Below are 13,574 nucleotides of genomic sequence, written 5' to 3'. Positions count from 1 at the left end.
TCAGATTTGGACCCATCTCGCTTCATCAGAAATCCAGAGCCGGGCGTGGTGGCACACGCCTTTAATCCCAGCACTCGGGAGGCAGAGGCAGGCGGATTTCTGAGTTCGAGGCCAGCCTGGTCTACAAAGTGAGTGCCAGGACAGCCAGGGCTACACAGAGAAACCCTGTCTCAAAAAACCAAAAAAAAAAAAAAAAAAAAAAAAAAGAAATCCAGAGACCGCCCAACAGCTGCAGACTTGAAGCCTCAGGTTCACTATATCCACTCAAGCACCTCTGGGTGCTTCCCTTTCCTACGTACTATGTCTGGCTGGATGTGTCTGTTTTACAACCAAGAAAACACAAGGTCCCTTCTCTAGTGGGATTGGGTGAGAATGGCTGGATGTCCTGATGTCAGAGGCTTATGATCCAAACACAAGAGAGGTGCAGGACTATAGAAAGGTTCCTAAAAAAGTTTGTCGGATTCATCATTACTAGTTTACTTAATTACTTATGTATATATTTTGTGCTGGGAATGGAACCTAGGCATGGTAGGCAAGTCTCTGCCACTAAGCTATGTTTCCAGGACATCCAGTAAAATTTGCATTTAAGATACAAACATACTACGTCCTTAGCTTAAGACTGATCGAGATGGCTCAGTGGTTAAGAGCGCCGACTGCTCTTCCGAAGGTCCTGAGTTCAAATCCCAGCAACCACATGGTGGCTCACAACCATCCGTAACGAAATCTAATGCCCTCTTCTGGAGTGTCTGAAGATAGCTACAGTGTACTAACATATAATAAATAAATAAAATCTTAAAAAAAAAAAAAAAAGACTGATCGAGCCGGGGCAGTGGTGGCGCACACCTTGAATCCCAGCACTCGGGAGGCAAAGGCAGGTGGATTTCTGAGTTCGAGGCCAGCCTGGTCTACAAAGTGAGTTCCAGAACAGCCAGGGCTACACAGAGAAACCCTGTCTCGAAAATCAAACAAACTACAGTTCGTGCTGTATCGGAAATGATGCTGGAAACAGTGTAGTTCCCCCTGCGTTTCCAGAGCTAGCTAGCGTTGGCGAAGGCGGAGAGACTCCGCATTTATATGACTGGGTTGAGCAGCAGTCGTGAGCGAATGGCAGCTTTGTACCACACCAGGCCCGGGCGGAAGTCGCAGTGCGCACTTCCGCCAGGCGGGCGGTTGCCTGAGGGCAGTGACGTCGACGGAAGGGGCGGGTCCGCCGGGAGCCAGGCCGCGCTGTGCCGCGCCGGCCGGGAGGGGGCCGGAGCCCGGCCATGGCGGCGGCGGCGGGCGCCGAGGGGCGGCGCGCGGCTCTGGAGGCAGTGGCAGCGCCGGAGCGGGGCGGCGGGAGCTGCGTGCTGTGCTGCGGTGACCTGGAGGCTACGGCGCTGGGCCGCTGCGATCACCCGGTGTGCTACCGGTGCTCTACCAAGATGCGGGTGCTGTGCGAGCAGCGCTACTGCGCCGTGTGCCGCGAGGAGCTGCGCCAGGTGCGCCAGCGGGGCGCGCGACGGGGCGCGGGGAGGGCGGACTCCTGATGGCTTTGCCTGCTCGGTGTCCGGCCGCGGCCTGGCCTCGCCCGCTCCCTCCGGAGGCCGGGTGGTCGGTCGGGGCGCCATGCGATCACCGGGCCTCCTGGGGCTGGGAGAAGCCAGAAGCGGCCGGGCCGGGGAAGGAGGAGCGATGCCTGTGGGAACTCTAAGCCTGGGGACTTTTCCCTATGACCTGGCAGCGGGAAGGGCAAGGTCAGGTCGAGAGCCCTCCTGTCTGTGAATCTTAATTTTTTCGGGATCGTCACTGAGGTGGAGCAGACAGCTAGGGGGGGGGGGACCTCCAGACACTGTCTATTCTGGAAGCTGACTGTTCTGGAAAAAAAGGGTTAAACTGGACATTTCCAGACTAGTTGGGCTTCTGGGCCCCACCGGTGATCCTTAGCTCCTGAGACAGCGTTTCCATTTGTAGAGTGGAGGTGATACCAGGACCTGATTCCTAGGTGCTTGGTGGTCTACAATTTTAGGAAGTTTTCCTCCTCGTTACTACTTCTAGCTTTGAGGTTTCCTTCCAGAGTGGTGGGAAGAGGATGTTTCTGGCTGTCTAGACTTGGAAATCCCGAAGGGGGTCAGAGGACTCCAGCAATGCCAGCCGTTGATGGGGAGTATTCAGCTGAACCTCCCTTGGTTTGCTGCCCGTAGAGATCTGTTTGCTTCCAGAATTGTGAAATTACCTTGGGTGGTTCATGGAAGGTTTTGGCTAATGGCTTCTGCCAGGGAATCACCCTTTGCTGTTCTTAGAAGTGATGCAGAGATAGAAATAATGTTTTATTTCTTTCTGACCTTTGTCTTTCTCGTTGAGATAGGGTCTCACTATGTAGTCCTGGCTGGCCTGGAATTTGTTATGTAGAACTGGTCTACCAGTATCTGCCTCCTGATTGCTAAGATTAAAGGCAGTGCACCACCATGTCCTGTATTTGAGACAGGGATTACTCTGTAGCTCTGGCGGTCCTGGAACTCATTCTCTAGACCAGACTGGCCTTGAAGTCACACAGATCCACCTGCCTCTACCTCCTGAGGGCTAGGTCATTCTCCACCATACCCAGCACCCAGTTTTTCTTTCTTGATATTTATGTCAAAAGACTCAGCTGGAATCTTGGAACATTCCCTAAGCATCTATGTCGTACTGGGGAAGAGGGACTAGAAGACCTCAGACATTAGTGTGGTGGAAGGAGCCTTACCCTACTGGATGAGAGCTGGGGCTCAGAAACATCTCTGGAAGCTTTTGGCTGGTGGCCTACTCAGGGTCTTGCTGGGTCTTTGCTGGCCAGTCATGCACATGCTGATGGGAAGGTCTGACACGGGTTTTGAGCACACATACCTGTAGCCTCCTTCTAGGAAGGGAGACATTTTGTAGGTCTTGGGAAGTGGGCTGACATGGTAGCTGTCCAGCTCAGCCTCACCGTTTATCCTGATTCCCTCCACTGGTAACCTAGCGCCTTCACCCTTATCCCTTAATGAGTCTTGCATTACCCTCTGAGTATGTCCTGTATTCATACCCAGAATTCCACAATGACTCTTAGTCCCTTCGTGTGACTAAAAATTAGGAAGGATGTTTGTTAAGATGCTATATAAAGCTGGATAGGGGTGGCACACACCTTTAATCCCAGCATTCTGAAGCACAGGCAGGCAGATCTCTGAGTTCATGGCCAAGCCTGGTCTACAGAATGAGTTTGGACAGAAACTCTGCCTTAAACAAAACAAATGTGTTGAAGGGCCAGTTTCCTTTGCTGTGACACCTTGTACAGGCTTCGGGTAGGGGGTGGTCTGGATGTAGTACAGAGACTGTACCAAGTTTGAAGCTGCTGGTCTGGTGAAGAGCCAGGGCAATGGGACTCTTCAGTGTGCAGCTTAGGTGGGCTGCCATCTGGTGTGAGGCTCCCGTGCTGGGTAGTGGAGAGGTCTGTGCTCAGTCTTTCTTTAGGCACTTCTTGTGTTCCTCTGGACACATCTCTCTAGAGCCATTTTCTCATCCTGTTGCTCTCCAGCTTGACGGGCCACACCCCCACCCACAAGCAGGAAGTGGGAGGGGAATGCAGAGGGCCTTCCCAGGGTTATTCCAAGGCCCAGGTCGGCAGGCTGGACCTGATGATGCAATAGCATTTTCTGTTGTGAATGCTTGTCTGTCATCTGGTCCCTCCCACTCTTCTTCCTTTTTCTGAGACAGTCTCACTATGTACACAGACTGGCCTGGAACTCTCAGGGATCCACCTGTTTCTGCCTCCTAAGGGCTGGGATTCCTGGCCTTTCTAAAAGCTCTCTGCTCCTGTCCCTATTGGGCTCCCACCATACCTGTTTCTAGCATCTGTGAGCACCTAACATTAGTGTTGTGCATAAACATACACACAGGAGTATATATGCATAAAATAATAATTCCTTTCTTAATTTAAAGATTGATTGATTGATTGATTGAGATGGGGTTTCTCTATGAAGCCCTGGCTGTTGTCAAATTCACTCTGTAGACCAGGCTGGTCTTGAACTCAGCAGAAATCCACTTGTCTTTGCCTCCAGTATGTTGGGATTAAAGGTGTGTGCCACCACATCCGGCTGATTAATTTTTCCTTTATGCATATGTATGCATGTTTTCCAGAAGATGATGTTGAATTCCCCTAGAACTGGAGTTGCAGATGGTTGTAAGCCTCTATGTAGGTAGTATGAACCAAACCCAGGTTCTCGGGGGAGAGAAGGAAGCACTCTTTACTGCTGAGCCATCTTTCCAGCCCCCTGTACACTTCGATGCATGATAGCTCACCTGTCTTATTGAGCACATGTTGGAGGTGAGGAGTAGCAAGGCCCTCTGGCAGACACCATCTGAGCGAGCTTCCTACCCTCTCAGTCTTCTCTGGAACTGGGTTGCAGAGTCTCCTACACAGTTAACTCAGAAGCACCCCTGCCTAACCTCTAGGTCGTGTGCTGCCTAGCCCATCCAGGGCTCCCCCAGGTAGCCCAGCCTCACACCCAGACTCGGCCTAAGCTTTTGTCTCAGACCGTGAGCCCTTCCCTAGGGTTCCTCAATAACTCCTTGGTTTTGTCCCCTTACAACCCAGGCAAATTATTGGCCCCACACTTCCATGTTCCTTTTTCCCCTCCTAGCCTCACAGGAATGTCTCCAGGAAGAGAGGGTCCTGCTGGTTAGACCCCTGCCTTACCCTCTGGGTACACTGGGGAGCCTCCTGGCTACTGTGCTCTTCCAGCACCTACCTAGGCAGTCCCGCTCTCCCTGCCTGAAGAGGCAGCTTTTTCTGCCTATCCCTCCAGGCCTACAAACTTCAGACCCAACATGCCTAGCCTTCCCCCTGTGCTGCCCATGGCTCCTTTCCTAAGCCTTGTCCTGTACTTCTTTTCCAATCTTGAGCCAGCCTGTGTCTTCCTTCCCTACTCTCAGCCTGACCCAGGTGTATATGCAGCTTAGACTGGTAGGCCTCTGTTTCTGCTTGGCAGATCTTCACCACACTCCCATTCAGACTTGGCTCAGTGGCCCCTTGACACTGCCTCTGCTCTGCAGTCAGATGGTCGTGTTTCTTGGTTCTCAGCCTCCGTGGCATAAGGTAAAGCAGGTTTGGTTCACCCGAACCCTCATCCCAGTGTCTGGTCACCAGCCAGGCTCTATAAAGAACTCTGCTTAGCTTCTGCTCTTCCTCCTTGCAGGATGTGTGTTGTCGCCCTGCCTCTCCTCTGGGCACAGCTGCCCTTAATCTCAGGCAGTTTCAAGAGATGTTTTGTAGGTAAACAACAAGCCAGCATGTTTAGGGCATGGATCATAAGACAAGAGGTGACACAGATGAACTCCCTACTCAGCATGCCCTGGCCCTGAGGTAGATGAACCTCTTCCGCGATAGCCTGAGATGCTACGCAGAATAGACCCAAGTGCACAGCTGAGAGAGGGCCCTGGAGTTAGTGGCAGTGACGGGGGCGTCCCTGGCACAGCTTCCTTTAGGGAAGGAAGTTGATCCTCCGCTACGTCTGTTAGGCTTAGATGCTTTTTGGCAGCTTCAGGGAGTTTCCTCGGACTGCTCTTGTGCCTGCCTTGGAGGAGCTAAGTTGGGTATGGCTGTGTCTGGTGCTGTGTGGCCCTGTAGTCTGCTTGTGCTCAGGAGTTTTCAGGCTTTGTGTCTTATCGGCACTCTGCCGGGTTCATGCCCCTGTGTTCCTTGTGGATCTAGGCTGGAGAGGAAAGCTTGGGGATGGCTAGAAAGCATAGCCGGGTGCGAGCAAAGAAACAGCATGGAGTTTAGGGGCTCCTGTCTATACTTGGGATCCAGAAAAAGAGTTTCCTGGGAAGAAAAAAGCTGCCCTATGGCGGGGCAGGATCGCCCATGGAAGGAATCCCAGCGGGGAGCCTTTATTGCTCTGCCTTTAGGGAGGGCGCCAGGAGCCTGGTGTAATGCATGTAATTTGGACACTTTGGAAGTAGGGGCAGGATTTTTGGTTTTTAAGACTAGGTTTCTCATAGCCGGGCGTGGTGGCGCACTCGGGAGGCAGAGGCAGGCGGATTTCTGAGTTCGAGGCCAGCCTGGTCTACAAAGTGAGTTGCAGGACAGCCAGGGCTACACAGAGAAACCCTGTCTGGAAAAAAAAAAAAAAAAAAAAAACAACAAAAAAAAGAAGACTGGGTTTCTCTATGTAGTCCTAGCTGTCCTGGAACTTGTTACTAGGCTGGTCTCACAGACACTCGCCTGCCTGACTGTTTGTTTGTTTGGTTTTTTGGTTTTTGAGACAGGGTTTCTCTGTATAGCCCTGGCTGTCCTGGAACTCACTCTGTAGACCAGGCTGGCCTCAAACTCAGAAATCCGCCTGGCTGCCTGACCTTTTTAAGATCGAAAAAAACTAAATAAAGATGATGTTTGGGGTGCAGTTGTACTTGAGCTAGACAGAGCACAAGACAGGAAGTTCATCTTATTCAGCCTTACCAGGTAGGGTTTGTTAGGCCACTGCTGACCTGTTTCCATCCCTAACAGTGGTGTGCCTGAATCATGGAGCAGCCTCCTTTGTTAGAGGAGCAGATTGTGGTCCATGTGTGCCATTTCTAAGTATAATATGTCAAAGTGGAGCTGGACTCTCCCTCAGGTCCTTCATAGGACCAGCTTTAGTTATTTCATTGCTTGGGGCCCTGTGTGTGGATTGTAATTGTGAATGAGCCCATTTTCCCTGGTCACTCCTGAGTTACCTCAAACTCTTGTATATTTTGGTTCAAAATACCCTCCTGGGCTAAGCCTAGACCTAACTGGTGACCTTGGTGTGACCTTCCCTAAGGTAGGGATGTATTGGAAAGACCTCAGGACTGAGCTAGAGCATGTGATCAGGGCGAGATGTAGGCAGTAGCAAAGAGGCAGCTGGGCAAGGGCTTGAGTAGGAGAGATGTGAGAGTCACTGTGGAATTGGCACTGCAAGTCACCACCTGAGGAGCTTCATGGAGAGAAGAGGGAGCCTTGCGGGGTGCAGGGGAAGGCTTGGACGTCCAGATCCTGTCTCAGGGCACCCAGTGTGCTCCAAGCCTTGCCCTGGACCCTCTAGGCTCCTTCTTCTCTAGGGGCTGAAATATCTCTGTGGCTCATACCTGTGACCAGGTCCAGATACCAATCTTGTAGGAGCCCTTTTCTCCTGTGGCATCATGGACACATGCTAAGGTGGTCCAGGGTAGCCAGGAGTTGATGCATCTGACAGCTTCTAGGCACCATTTGCTATTTCTTTAGCTGCTGTCTAGAACACATGCCCTTCGGACCCACACCACTCTGTGAAAGTTGTTCTACACTGAGCTTCTCTGTGCAGCTTTAGGGTGTTGCTGTGGGTGACTACCAGGCCTACAGGAAGCATGACTGCCTCCTGGTGGAGAGCCCGGATATCACACCTGTTCTATAGTTCTTGTGGGTAACTTGGAATGAGAGGAGGCCTAGGCTGTCTGGGTTTCAGTGGCTGCTGCCAGCTTAGGGTTGTTGAGGGTGCCTCTTCTGCCTCTGCTTGGTCCTCGGTCATTCCACCCAGGTCTTGCTCACCGCTCTGTCTCTCCAGGTGGTCTTTGGGAAGAAACTCCCTGCTTTTGCCCTGATCCCCATCCATCAGCTCCAACACGAGAAGAAATATGACATCTATTTTGCAGATGGGAAGGTGTTTGCATTGTACAGGTGAGGGTTTTCAGCTGGAGGCTGTAGTCGCCCCCCTCACAACCAGGACTGGGGTGTACATACACAGTGCTGGTGACCTCTGTTCCCTCTCATGAGGTAGGGAGCTCCTGGCTCTCCACTGAGGTGGCGGTGGAAATGAGGGGGTTTGCTGTTTTAGCCTTTTGAGGGGCACAAGAATATGCAAACATTGTTAACTCAGGGTCTGTAAAAACCCAGGAAGAATATGATTATCATGGATCCTCTTGTCATGGCTGAGGGCTAAGACCACAGACTTGGACCCCAGACCTTGTGCATACAGTTGTTGTATTCCTGAGTTGGGGCCTGGCATGTGGCTCTGCTCTGGACAACACTTAGAGCCAACCACGTGGGTGGCTGTGGTTTCTCCCCAGGCAGCTGCTGCAGCATGAGTGCCCACGGTGCCCTCACCTGCCACCCTTCAGCCTCTTCGGGGACTTGGAGCAGCACATGCGCAAGCAGCATGAGCTCTTCTGCTGCAAGTTGTGCCTCAAGCACCTCAAGGTACCTGCACTGGGACCCAGAGACTGCCAGGCCCACAGAGCCTTAGGCTGCTCTAAATGGGCATGGGGGCCTCCAAGTGGCTATATGGCTCCTCCAGCCTCGTGTTCTCTGCAGATCTTCACCTATGAACGCAAGTGGTACTCACGCAAGGACCTGGCTCGACACCGTATGCAGGGTGACCCTGATGATACATCCCATCGGGGACATCCACTCTGTAAATTCTGTGACGAGCGCTACCTGGACAATGACGAGCTGCTCAAGCACCTGCGCCGAGACCACTACTTCTGCCACTTCTGTGACTCCGATGGGGCCCAGGACTACTATAGGTGGGCAGGGTGGGGGCTGCAGCTGCTGCAGGGAGTGGGGCCTGGAGGTATTATAGGTGGGCGGGGCTGGGCTGCTGCAGGGAGTGCCGTGGTGATTCTCTCCTAGGACTTTTCTGGGAGTTGTCTGGTTGTACAGTAGATGATCTGGCTTCTGCTGACTCTGTCTGCCAGTGACTATGCATACCTGCGTGAGCACTTCCGGGAGAAGCACTTCCTGTGTGAGGAGGGCCGCTGCAGCACTGAGCAGTTCACCCATGCCTTCCGCACCGAGATCGACCTCAAGGCTCATAAAACAGCTTGCCACAGCCGCAGCCGGGCCGAGGCACGCCAGAACCGGCAGATTGACCTTCAGTTTAGCTTTGCACCACGGCACTCACGCCGGAGTGAGGGTGAGCTAGGTGACCGTAGGCTCAGCCAGGCTTAGGTACTGGGGCCTTCTGTGAGTATCTGCTTCCCAGACTTCAGACCTAGGTCCCAGTTAGATTCCTTCTACCCAGCTGACACAGGAGGCACCCACCTGGCTATCTCCCACCATTCCTTGCTCCAAGCACCTGAGCCGAGTGCTAGCTGTGAGCTCCTTGCCCGCCCGCCCGCTCACCCTCCTCTCCGGTGCTTTGCATTTTGGGCTCTGGAGTCCTTGGGGTACTTCTTTGCCTCAGGAGACTACAGACACTCACTGAAGCCCATATATCCCATCTCCAAAGGTGGGGCTTAGGCTCCTGTCCTTATACCAATTGGGAACTGATTTTTAGAGGTTACAGCTGGTTTGAATTCTGCGGTGTCTGGGCCTATCCTTGTGGATCGTAATCTGTTGGGGGTGGAGAAGCCTCTGCCTTCCAGACAGGAGCACTGACCTCAGTGTGGTCTGGACAGCAGTTCTTTTGTCCTATTGGTTGACCCGGGAAAGTGACAGGCTATGTACTGACCACAGGAGTCGTCAGTGGTGAGGACTACGAGGAGGTGGACAGGTACAATCGCCAGGGCCGAGCTGGCCGGGCCAGCGGGCGTGGAGCCCAGCAGAACCGCCGGGGAAGCTGGAGGTACAAGAGGTGGGAGGATTTGCATGTCACTGACATTCTCCTGGCACCACCTCTCCATGGTGGCAGCCGCCAGCAGTCAAGCTGGGGATAGGCATGAGGTCAGTGGGCTCCAGCCCAGAGCTCCTGGGCTCCTGAGGGTGGCAACAGTGTTTGCCCAGCAAGTAGAATTTTCTTTCTTCTTTACCTCTTGCTAGCGAGAGACAACAGAATCTGGGGGGAGGAATGGCCGCGAGAGCAGAGCACAGTTGTGGCAGGAAGTACATGCAAAGCATGCATGTGCCCAGGCTGCAGGCTGAGCTCAGACACTGCCCATCTGAGGTCTTTCCTCACCTCTACTCCATCCCAGGGAAGAAGAAGACCGAGAAGTGGCTGCTGCTATCCGGGCCTCTGTGGCTGCTCAACAGCAAGAGGAGACTCAGAGGGTTGAGGACCGGGAGGAGGGTAGCAGGCCCAAGAAAGAGGAAGCTGCAGCCAGGGTGCCCGAGGAACCCCGTGGCCACCGGCGTCTGCCTCGGGCTCAGGGTGAAGGCTCAGGTAACTCAGTCCCACCTAATGGTAGCTCCTAGTCAATATCTCACCTTCCCCAAGCCTTCCATCACAGCCTTACCTGGACTCATCTTATGTCTGTAGGCTCCAAGGAAGCCTCAGCAAATGGTCCTGTAAGCCAAGAAGCCTTCCCAGCCACAGGCCCAGGCCCAGTGGTTGCCCTCTCAAAGTATGTGTGGGAACTGGGAAGGGGAGTGTGGTAGACAGGGCTAGATCTGGCCAAGGCCTGGTGATGGTGTAACTCTAACCAGTCCTTCCCTCCCTGGACCCAGTACCCTCCCACCACCCAGCCCTGAGCTCAAGGAGGAAGACTTCCCCAGTCTCTGTGCCTCCACCTCCTCCTGCTGCACAGCGGTTACCCCAGGCTCTGTAGGCTTGGCACTGGCTTATCCTGGTCCTCCCAGGGGCAAGAACACCTTCCAGGAAGAGGACTTTCCTGCCTTGGTTTCCTCCGCACCCAAGCCCAGCAGTGCCCCTTCCAGTCTCATCTCAGCTTGGAATAGCGGCTGCAGCAAGAAAGGGAACCTACCCACCCCAGGGTCCCAGGCTGTAGTTGGTGGCAGCCAGCCTACCCGGAAGGCAGGAAAGGGGAGCAGGGGTGGCAGAAAGGGTGGCCCAGCCCCAGTGGATGAGGAGGATAGCGGTGGCCTCACTGTGCAGGGGCTGCGGAGTGTGCCCACCACAGTGGCTGTGTCTTCTTTGCTGGCACCAGCCGCCAACCAGAGTTCAGCCAAGGTTGGCAAGAAGAAGAAGGTGGGCTCTGAGAAGCCTGGGGCCACATCATCCCCACTATTGCCCCCTGATCATACCCCAAAGCCCTCTGGGGCTGAGCAGGTCCTGGAAGCCCCTTTGAGCAAAGCTGAAGTGCCAGTAACCATCGTTGTCAATGGACATTCCGAAGGGTCAGCCCTGGTACGGAGTGCCCCAAAGGAACCTCCAGGGCTTCCAAGGCCCCTCGGTCCCCTCCCCTGCCCCATACCACAGGAGGACTTTCCAGCTCTCGGAGGCCCTTGTCCACCCAGGATGCCTCCTCCCCCAGGTATGTGTGCCTAATGCTGTGGGTTCCTTAGGCTTCGGAGAAGTGCTGGAGCCGTAGTGTCAGGCTGGAAGCCTGCACATGGTGGGCACGAAATGCCCACTTCTATTAGAGGAGACATCTATGCTGCTGAGTACAGTCTGGATGCAAGTGCCACCTTGAGCTGCCACAGTTAGCTACTTTATGGTACTTTGTACTGCTTAGGGCTCCCCAAAGTGGGCCCACGCACGACATAGAGCTCTGGCCCTGAGCCTGCTGTGAGGCTGGATGTGAATGGGCCCCAGCGGTTACTGGGGCTGGACATGCAGAATAACAAGGCTAGTTGGGATCACACTGAAGCTCTTCTGTCACCCTGCAGGCTTCAGCACTGTGGTACTCTTGAAGGGCACACCACCTCCACCCCCACCCCCACCCGGCCTGGTGCCTCCCATCAGCAAGCCACCCCCTGGCTTCTCTAGTCTCCTGCCCAGCTCCCACTCAGCCTGTGCTCCTAGTCCCACCACCACCACCACCACCACGAAAACGTAAGTGGGGTGGGCTGCCTGACCTTTTGCCACTGGGAGCCGGTGGGAGGGTGCAACCTAAGCCACCCTAAAGGCTCAAGCCTCCATCTGACCTCAGACCCCGGCTAGCACCCACACCACAAGCCTACTTAGTTCCTGAGAATTTCCGGGAGAGAAACCTGCAGCTTATCCAGTCTATCAAGGACTTTCTGCAAAGCGATGAGGCCTGCTTCAGCAAGTTTAAAAGCCATTCGGGGGAGTTCAGACAGGTGAGGGGGGAGTGGGTAGGAGGCTGGCCTCCCTTGCCCAGGGTGAAAATGACTGCCTGTGCTTCTCTGGGTGGCAGGGGATGATCTCTGCGGCTCAGTACTACAAGAGCTGCAGGGATCTGCTTGGAGAGAGCTTCCAGAAGATCTTCAGTGAGCTGCTGGCGCTCCTGCCAGACACAGCCAAACAGCAGGAGCTGCTGTCTGCACACACTGACTTCTGCAGTCGTGAGAAGCCTCCCAACTCCAGATCTAAGAAGAACAAGAAGAATGTGTGGCAGACCAGCACCCAACAGTTGGGCCTGGACTGCTGTGTGTGCCCCACCTGCCAGCAGGTACTGGCACACGGTGACGTCAGCAGCCACCAGGCACTGCACGCTGCCCGGGACGATGATTTCCCCTCCCTTCAAGCCATTGCCAGGATCATTACGTAGCTGCTGCTGGTGAGGGCAGGAGCTGACACACTCTAGCGCCTCCTTTCTCCTTCCTTCCTCTTCCCAGCTGCTTGGCAGCTAGGTAGGGCCCTGGGAAGGCCGAAGGTCAGGCCTCCTGGTTAGCCAGGCCTGCCAGGTGGACATCAGGAAAGGTCTACCCTGTGCACCATCACTCATAAGTTCTGTCCCGTGCTTGGCTGAGGGTCAGTCTTGGTTTGTGATCTTGTCATTTTGGAATGTGCCAGGGGAGGGAAAGGCTAGGATGCTGGGACCTGAGCTAGAGGCCTCAGTCGCCTGAAGAGAGTTCTCGTGAGGCAAGCCGATAGCCCCAGAGCTGACAGCTTCGGGTCCACTGGTGCTGGAGTCAGATGTCAAGTGTGTTGTGTAAACAATTGGCTGTTTCATAGAGAATGTTCCAGATTAAAAACAGACACAAAATTGTGCTACTTGAAGTTCAATCTTTTTACAAGACAAGTTAAATCTAAGATCTCAAATTGCCTCTGACATTTTATAAAAGACAGTTTATCTTCAAATAAATTTATTTTGCAGTACTGCACATAGCTGGTGTTCTGAGTCTCTGCCTCTGAGTGTGTCAGGAAGCCTGGGTACATACTAAATATATGCTATGGTGCAGGGTCTGCCCAGGAGGCCTAAAGGACTGACTTAGCTGCAGGGGTTTGTTCACAGGAAGCAGCCTTGCCTCAGATCCTACATGGGACCCTGCTTTCCCAGAACAGGCCTGGCTGTGCACGACCTGACAATTAAGTACCCAGGAAACTAACTGCCTTTCAAAAATGGGGGTACAGGGCCAGCAAAATGGCTCAGTGGGTAAAAGTACTTGCTGTTGCCCTTGACAACTCTAGTTTGATCTCTGGAACCCAGACAATGGAGAGCGAGAAGTGAATGCAACAGGTTGTCTCGTACCTAGACACACACTCATGCATGCATTCATACATGAGACAGGTTTCTACATAACTCTGGGTTTGATTTGGTTTTTTTTTTTTTTTTTAGGTTTTTGAGACAGGGTTTCTCTGTATAGCCCTGACTGACCTGGAGCTCACTCTGTAGACCAGGCTGGCCTTGAACTCAGAAATCCACCTGCCTCTGCCTCCCAAGTGGTGGGATTAAAGGCGTGTGCCACCACTGCCCCGGCCATAACTCTGTTTTTAAAACTTGCTTTGTTGACCAGGCTGGCCTCAAACTAAGAGATCCACCTGCCTCCGGAGTGCCAGGATTAAAGA

General features: G+C 53.6%; 1 protein-coding gene across 2 annotated transcripts; it reads left to right on the top strand.

The window, feature by feature from the left end:
• Positions 1-1,201: 1,201 nt before the first annotated feature.
• Positions 1,202-12,889, top strand: Znf598 (zinc finger protein 598, E3 ubiquitin ligase). 2 transcript variants are annotated; one of them, XM_021149510.2, is made up of 12 exons: positions 1,202-1,481; positions 7,551-7,663; positions 8,053-8,182; positions 8,297-8,508; positions 8,680-8,897; positions 9,440-9,548; positions 9,895-10,082; positions 10,179-10,263; positions 10,367-11,133; positions 11,489-11,654; positions 11,752-11,902; positions 11,980-12,889. In XM_021149510.2, the coding sequence occupies exons 1-12, from the start codon at positions 1,266-1,268 to the stop codon at positions 12,331-12,333; spliced, it is 2,709 nt and encodes a 902-aa protein (XP_021005169.1). In that variant the 5' UTR covers positions 1,202-1,265; the 3' UTR covers positions 12,334-12,889. The 2 variants fall into 2 exon arrangements, with proteins under 2 accessions (XP_021005169.1, XP_021005167.1); XM_021149508.2 differs by having other exon boundaries at positions 9,440-9,557.
• The last annotated feature ends 685 nt before the right edge of the window (positions 12,890-13,574 follow it).

Source organism: Mus caroli, unplaced genomic scaffold (genome assembly GCF_978045245.1).
Source record: "Mus caroli unplaced genomic scaffold, Mus_caroli_1 scaffold_18, whole genome shotgun sequence".
Taxonomy (NCBI): Eukaryota; Metazoa; Chordata; class Mammalia; order Rodentia; family Muridae; genus Mus; species Mus caroli.
The sequence above is the reverse complement of the archived record's forward strand: the minus strand, read 5'-3'. Positions and strand labels throughout refer to the sequence as shown.

What these genes read in the sequence shown, in the direction of transcription:
- Znf598 (XM_021149508.2), top strand. Translation starts at nt 1,266, where the DNA reads ATGGCGGCGGCGGCGGGCGCCGAGGGGCGGCGCGCGGCTCTGGAGGCA. An exon ending in GCCGCGAGGAGCTGCGCCAG is followed by an intron (nt 1,482 to 7,550) that starts GTGCGCCAGCGG and finishes CTGTCTCTCCAG; the next exon opens with GTGGTCTTTGGGAAGAAACT. An exon ending in GGCTCAGGGTGAAGGCTCAG is followed by an intron (nt 10,083 to 10,178) that starts GTAACTCAGTCC and finishes TTATGTCTGTAG; the next exon opens with GCTCCAAGGAAGCCTCAGCA.